We start from the raw sequence: 8155 nt of genomic DNA on the forward strand, positions 1-8155 counted from the left end.
ACTAAGGGAGGGATAGCCTGGATATATACAGTAAGGGAGGGGAAGAGCCTGTATATACACTAAGGGAGGGATAGCCTGGATATATACAGTAAGGGAGGGGAAGGGCCTGTATATACACTAAGGGAGGGACGGCCTGGATATACAGTGACGTTTGTCGCCAAGAAAACATTGAAAACAACAAACAGGCGAAAATGGAGAAAAAACGGGAGGAAAGTTTTCTCCAGACCAGGAGAAAAAACAATGCAAAATCCCTATTTATGGCTAAAAATGTAGGGATTTCTTTCGGAACCCTTTGGACACCCCTCCTAGTGATAAATTACCCCATATTTTTTTGTTAGTTGCGTACTTTGGCAAAAAACAGCCGCGCAAATTTTGGGTGGGAAAAATAATATGTTAGAAAGCTATTTTTTTCCCAGGAAATTACGCTTCCGCGTAAATTGGGGGTACGTTAAAAAGGGTGCAAGTATATTTTCGTGTTGTAAAAAACGCAACTTAAAGAACCGTTAAAAAAACGCCTGCTGTGACCACATGCGATGTTTAAAACAGTTGACGCATCCATACCCCCCCTGAAAAATCAGAACCAATACACTAAAACCATTTTCAACGGGTTTTTTTTCACCCAAAATTTGCACAGACGTTTTTTGACAAAGTACGCACCTTACGAAAAATGTTTGGGGTAATTTATCATTAGGGGGGTGTCCTAAGGGTTCTGAAAGAAATCCCCACATTTTTAGCCAAAAATAGGGATTTTGCTTTTTTTTTTTCTCCTGGTCTGGGATGGAGAAAACTTTTCTCCAGTTTTTTCTTTTTGCCTGTTTCCTTTCCTTTGTCGGAAAGCGTCCGTTTTCGCCGGTGCGGAAACAATGGCCGTTTTCACCGCTAATTGAATACGGCCCTAAGGCATACCTCCCAACTTCTCTCGTGCCCGAAAAGGGGGTGGGGCTTCACTAGAAGGGCCGTGACTTATCGGAAATGGGGCGGAGCCTCGCGACAACCCCCGTTTGTGTCATTATAGGGGACTACCCAGCATTCTCCGAGATGCTGGGTAGCCCCCCAGGCTCTCCCTACACTGGTGAACAGATGCCGTGTACATGCGCACGGCATCTGTTCACCTTCTGCTCACCCGCTGTATATGCAGAGCAGCGGTATGTGCTCTCCACAACTTCCCCCCCCCCCACCGCGGGACACTGCGACCCACTTGTGGGACAGCGGGACAGTCTCAGAAAAACGGGACTATCCTGCTGAATGCTGGACAGTTGTGAGGTATGCCTAAGGTAGGGAGCGTCTGGGAATAATAGCGGAAGTGTTTGGAGATCATATCCAAGGAGTGAGGGGTGTATTCACACAGCACTTCAGAAAAGAGGCCTTTTCATTTCTTCTTTGTATTCAGGAAAGATTATGCCACATGGAGAAGTTTCTGATTTCTCCAGCGGTGCCCCAGTTCCATGTCAGGATCGTTTCCCCACTCTGTAGGATGGAGGTAGCGATTCATAGAAGCACAGAAACCTCAGTTTTCCTTTTCACTTCTCAAAAAAAAAAAAAAAGTGCCATCTCAGACTGGCATAATGAGCCTACTACAGACTGGCATAATGAGCCTCCTACAGACTGGCATAATGAGCCTCCTACAGACTGGCATAATGAGCCTCCTACAGACTGGCATAATGAGCCTCCTACAGACTGGCATAATGAGCCTACTACAGACTGGCATAATGAGCCTCCTACAGACTGGCATAATGAGCCTCCTACAGACTGGCATAATGAGCCTCCTAACAGGAGAAAAGCAGTGAAGGTCTCTGTCTTCCTGCCTCCTCCCTGTCCTCTCCGCCCCCTTCACTGACTCTTGGCCTGATTCAGACCCGGTCGATGGTGGGCCAGTGCGCATTTGCGCGACGGAGCCGGCTCTGTCGTGCGCATGCGCGAGACCCAAATAGCGACGGGTCTCGCAACAAAGGGGGCGAGCTGTCGATGTTGAGTGACAGCTCGCCCCCTTGGTGGGTGGGCAAGGGGAGTGGCTGCCCAAACGGAAGCATTCCCATGTGAACACCTCCGTTTGGGGGCTGCCCCACTGACATTACAAGTGATGTCAGTGGGAGAGATTTCGGCTCTGTTAGAGCCGAAATCTCTCTGAGGCTTACCGCCACGAGACCCTACCACAAGGGTCTCGTCACAAGCGCGATGGTCTTGACCGTCGCGACCATCTTCCTGGCCGCTCGCTATAGCTGTGGGTGGTCACCCACAACTATGCGAGCGGCCAGGAGGCCGTTCTAAAAAAAAAAAAAAGACCGGCCCTGATTCAGAGCGAGCGGTGCCCCAGGTAGTGATTAATGTGCACAGGGAGAAGACTACAGACAGTGATAGGAAAATCAGCGGTCTTCTCTATGTACTGCTATTGGTAGCAGTCACTGACTTGTGCCTATATAAATGCAAAAGGCCAATATTGCACATTGACATTAATGCAGAACAGTTTCTAGATTATGTCCTACCCTGCTCTGGTGTGTCTGCTCTACTGCCCGTACCTCAGCCGCGGAACAGTCAAGAATGCCATCCTTGGAAGAAGCAGATGTACCCCAGGTATGGAAGCGTGTAGGTGAAGGGTGGTAACAGTGGGCACCAGAACCTCTATGCTGAGGGGTCATTGGAGCAGATCAGACTGATGGGATGGGCAGGGGGGAGAGCTGCATCCAAAACCACCCCCAAAATCCGGGATCTGCCTGTAAGGGAGGTCTTGGTGATCTTGGCTGCTGGGCCCTCCGCCCGGCCCTCGTGGCACTACTGGCGCATGCGCAGTCAGATCCTACTAGTTGAGAACACTGTATTTCTAGTGCTGCACTTCTTCCCAGGATCGCGGAGGGTCCTGCTTTTCAGATCACTTCGCTGGACAGGTAAGTACTTTATTTGTGAATTTTTGCTTTGAGCTACCTTATATCACATTGATATGATGCAATATATAGTGATAATGAACACTCACAAAACTGAATGGACCCCTGAGTATCTACAGCTAACACCAAGGGTGGAGTGTCTAGAGATGGTACCAAAGGAGTGAGTGTTTAAAGAGAACAGCTAGTGTCTAGAGACAATACCATAGGAGGGAATATCTGGAGATAACACTAAAGGAGGAAGTATCTACAGATTACTGTATACCACAGGAAGGGACGTCTGGAAATATCAGCAAAGGAGGAAGTGTCTAGAGATAATACCATAGGAGGGAATGTCTGTAGATAACACCAAAGGAGGAAGTGTCTAGAGATAATACCATAGGAGGGAATGTTTAATGATATCACCAAATGAGGAAGTACCTAGAGATAATACCATAGGAGGGAATGTCTGTAGATAACACCAAAGTAGGAAGTGTCTAGAGATAATACCATAGGGGGAAATGTCTGTAGATATCACCAAAGGAGGAAGTGTCTAGAGATAATACCATAGGGGGAAATGTCTGTAGATAACACCAAAGGAGGAAGTGTCTAGAGATAATACCATAGGAGGGAATGTCTGTAAATAACACCAAAGGAGGAAGTGTCTAGAGATAATACCATAGGAGGGAATGTCTAATGATATCAGCAAAGGAGGAAGTGTCTAGAGATAATACCATAGGGGGAAATGTCTGTAGATAACACCAAAGGACGAAGTGTCTAGAGATAATACCATAGGGGGAAATGTCTGTAGATATCACCAAAGGAGGAAGTGTCTAGAGATAATACCATAGGGGGAAATGTCTGTAGATAACACCAAAGGAGGAAGTGTCTAGAGATAATACCATAGGAGGGAATGTCTGTAGATAACACCAAAGGAGGAAGTGTCTAGAGATAATACCATAGGAGGGAATGTCTAATGATATCAGCAAAGGAGGAAGTGTCTAGAGATAATACCATAGGAGGGAATGTCTGTAGATAACACCAAAGGAGGAAGTGTCTAGAGATAATACCATAGGAGGGAATGTCTAATGATATCAGCAAAGGAGGAAGTGTCTAGAGATAATACCATAGGGGGAAATGTCTGTAGATAACACCAAAGGATGAAGTGTCTAGAGATAATACCATAGGGGGAAATGTCTGTAGATAACACCAAAGGAGGAAGTGTCTAGAGATAATACCATAGGGGGAAATGTCTGTAGATAACACCAAAGGAGGAAGTGTCTAGAGATAATACCATAGGAGGGAATGTCTGTAAATAACACCAAAGGAGGAAGTGTCTAGAGATAATACCATAGGGGGAAATGTCTGTAGATAACACCAAAGGATGAAGTGTCTAGAGATAATACCTTAGGAGGAAATGTCTGTAGATAACACCAAAGGAGGAAGTGTCTAGAGATAATACCATAGGAGGGAATGTTTAATGATATCACCAAAGGAGGAAGTACCTAGAGATAATACCATAGGAGGGAATGTCTAATTATATCACCAAATGAGGAAGTACCTAGAGATAATACCATAGGGGGAAATGTCTAATGATATCAGCAAAGGAGGAAGAGTCTAGAGATAATACCATAGGGGAAATGTCTGGAGACAACAGCAAAGGATAGAGCCTCCATAGAAAATACCAAACGAGGGAGTGGTCAATTTGCTGATGACTTGGCTTCCTCTCCTGCTCCCAGCCACTAACTAACATCTATCCTTTTAATAATTGTCTTTGAAGGTGTAATGCAACAGTTTGCAATCTCTGAGGCAACGCTAATGGCCTGGTCATCAATGGATGGGGAAGAAGAAAGTGTTAACTCTAATCAAGAGAGACAGAGTGAAACCTACCAGGAGCTGCTAGAGAACCAGGGTAAAGGTCTACATGTAGAAATCATTCTCATTTTCCTCGGCATCTTGTCTTTTTTGGTCAGCTGTTTTTTACGCATCGTAGTGATACATGAATCCAACTGCATTATAAAGATGCAAGGTTGTTAACCTAAGTTAAATCCTAACATACTATGAGGGCGCTCCCTTTCATCCTCTTTATGAAAAACGTTTGTGTCCTGCCAACTCATAATCTTATTGTTATTCAGATTAGCTTTGATTGTCATGGTTGTCAACATTTAAAGTTCATTTCAGGGACAATTTTCTAGTTATACTAGATCCTGGATAAATGGATCTTCGTGTATTACAATTCTGAATGATAATGATATATTTTACTGATCAGACTATTCTTTCATCTGTTGCTTTTTAAATACTCCACTTCATTAAATATCAACTTTAAGTACAAATGCCCAGAAGTTAATGATAACAAGAATTGCATCTAGTGTACAGAATAGGAGAAATTGTGATTGGACATTTGGCCAATAATGAAAACTAGGGACATTTACAGGGACACATCTTTACAACATGATACTGTCCTTGTGGTTCCTGGTGGTGATATATGTAATAATTCTACAGGCAATGAGAATTATTTTAGCGGGTGGAAATCTACATTAAAACCATAGCAGTCAATCAGCAATTACAGCTGATTTGTGGAGAGTCGCAGTTTAAGTAGAAGTGGGCGTGACTTTGTCATTAAGTGTTTGTGATTGGACAGTGGGAATGCTTGGGTGGGTGGAGGTGGGGTTTGTGTGAATTAGGGACATGGCTTGTATAGTTCTGGGGCGGGGATTTGTGTTCTGATTTTGCCCCAATCATTATTTAGAAAATTAAATCAAATGTCTGGTTGCTTACCATGGTTTAGCGTAGACTTGCACCGTTGAGCAATGTTACTAAATAACCCACACTGTGTCTATTTGATTTGATATTTGATATAGTGGAGATCAGAGATAGATGACAGGGTCAGAACTGGGCATTGCCATAGCAAAATATTCATACGGTTCTGACGATGCCACTCTAGTCTCCAGAACAACCTGCAGAGAGGGGGCTTTTTCTGAGTGTACATGGTCTGGCTCATGTGCCCACTGCACCTGCCTCACTCAGAAGAAGTCTCTGCTTAGACATTTTCAGGGTCTTTTTTAGTGTCATGGACCAGTGATAGGGCCAACCCTTGCACCCATGGTTGTTCCACCACTGATAGCTGATATACCTGATGATAAGGCGAGAGTAGGTTAATGCAAACCTCAGCCAATTCTGTGTTTAACGTGTTATTTTTGTCTTTTCTTGTCATACCCTCTGTTTCTTTTGTATGTTCTCCTCTTTGGACAGATAACCTTGCACAGACTCACTCTGACTGTTGGCCCCATTCATACGTGTCACAAGGACTCTACTGTCTGGGCTCCTCTGAAGCATGGGCCAGCAGTGAGCACTCGCTGACTGTGTCCCCAGCACCCGTAGGGGTTGTTCCCCCGAATTCAGGACCTGAGTTTGAAGAGAGACAGCTTGAGAATATCTGCGAAATTGCCCCTCAGATCCTGCACTCCAAAATATCCCCTTCAGAAGAAGATGACGCCGTCTACCATGACCTGCAGTCCCTCTCTCCGCCGCGTGAGGAGTATGAGAGCCCCCCACACAGCCGGAAGGTCTCAGATGTTGCAACATCTGGGGTGCAATCTGGAGAGGAGGAGGAGGAGCGAGAACTGGAAAACTGAGTCGCCGAGGGGGATTTAGATAAAAGCAAGAGGCTGGCCATGTGCGGTGTAAGATGTGATACAAGGGGCCATTTATCAAAGTTTCCCCCAGGACCCTTGGCAGCTGGACAGAGCACGCAATTTGTCTTAATAACAAAACATTTTGTTGCTTGTATATCCCTCTGCATTCTACAACAGCAGTTACAGTGAGGGAAGCCCCCAGGCTGTACATAGTGTCCCCTATGTTACAGATGTCGCCATCTTGCCCTTCTATAGCGAAATGCTGAGAGCACGAGAGCCACATGAGCCTCACGCAAGGTAGTCCGGCCTAATGCTGAGACCACAAACCAATATATATATAAACAAAATTGGAACTTTTTGTTTTTTCTTTTAAACCCTTAATCCAGCACTAATTTTAGACCAACAGCTCCCAACAGCTGGTCTCATCCAGTGCAATGTCCTGCTCGGTGGTGTAGACTGTCAGACTTTTCTTGTGTTGGTCAGAGGCGCACAATGGAAATCCAGTGTTTCCGTATTCTCATTTCAGGAAGGAAGGACAACGAAACGAAAGCACCAAATTTAACAAAGGAAAAACTCCAATAGCTTTCAAAGGGATTCTTTATCTCTCGTGACGCTTTTGTCTTGCTGGCGTCCTGCATTGGATCCAGTGGTGGGATCCAGTGGGTTCTGCCTGTTACAACGTTTTGGGAATTATTATTAGTGACTCATAGCGTGATGGCTGTACGAACCTAGCGAGACGTTAATGATCCATACAATTTCAGTACATCATGCTATTATCTGTCTACAGACGAGCTGCATTACACTAGTAAACACTGGATTCCCATAAAAACTAACCTGCAGGGACTTTATAGACCGTCTTTACACAAAAATAATTTGATAAATGACCCCTAAAATGTGAGAGTACGAGTTGAGAGAACGAAGGAGGCAAACAGCGGCTGAGATGTACGTAAAGAGGCACGGACTGTGTGTGCATCCCCCGGAACCTCCGCACTGATGTCTTCCCTTTGTCGGAGCGTTCTGGACCACCTTCCGCCCCTCTGATCCCGTCTATAACCAGATTCAAGATGCAAAGAAGCTCCAATCATGCCCTCTCCTGGGGTCTTCCCATCCTGTCAAGAGACAGGCGTTGAAGTGAGAGACTGCTCTGTTTGGGGAGGTCTCGCATGCCTTAAAGTGACCTCCCTAAAACCTCCTAAATCATTGCCAAAACCCCAGAAACTGTTATCTGCGTTCCTGCCAAAGACCCCAGAGCATTGCTTCATTACCCCTCTCCCTTACAAAGGTCTAAAGGGCATTCTCTTCACCCTCTTGACACCTTTCTCAATGGACCCCTTCTGGTAAAAAGTATATTCACATAGGGGATTTACTGCATTCATGTTTATTCTATCTATATATATATATATATATATATGTGTATATATATATACATATATATATATATATATATGTGTATATATATATATACATATATATATATATATATATATATATATATATGTATATATATTCTCATCTGCTGGCTTGCTAGCAAAATTTATTTGCCAAAATGCTTCATTAACCCCCCCCCTGCCTGTGTCAGCAGAGCATTGCTCTACAAATAAGGTATGTTTAAAAAAAAAAAAAAAGTTTCTAATTGACTAATACTGTATGTTCATTCCGGCTAGT

The 8155-nt window shown here is 44.5% G+C and overlaps 1 protein-coding gene across 2 annotated transcripts in view; it reads left to right on the forward strand.

Moving 5' to 3' along the window:
- The window catches only part of FAM131B (family with sequence similarity 131 member B), a 163346-nt gene extending 155538 nt beyond the window's left edge, over positions 1 to 7808 (forward strand). For both annotated transcript variants that reach the window (XM_088479410.1, XM_088479411.1), the window contains 2 exons: positions 4636 to 4767; positions 6108 to 7808. In XM_088479410.1, the coding sequence (XP_088335536.1) occupies positions 4636 to 4767; positions 6108 to 6490 (515 nt within the window). In that variant the 3' untranslated portion in view covers positions 6491 to 7808. The remainder of the gene's footprint in view (positions 1 to 4635; positions 4768 to 6107) is intronic.
- Positions 7809 to 8155: the final 347 nt, after the last annotated feature.

This window comes from Taudactylus pleione, unplaced genomic scaffold (genome assembly GCF_031769625.1).
Source record: "Taudactylus pleione unplaced genomic scaffold, aTauple2 ptg000231l, whole genome shotgun sequence".
Classification (NCBI taxonomy): Eukaryota; Metazoa; Chordata; class Amphibia; order Anura; family Myobatrachidae; genus Taudactylus; species Taudactylus pleione.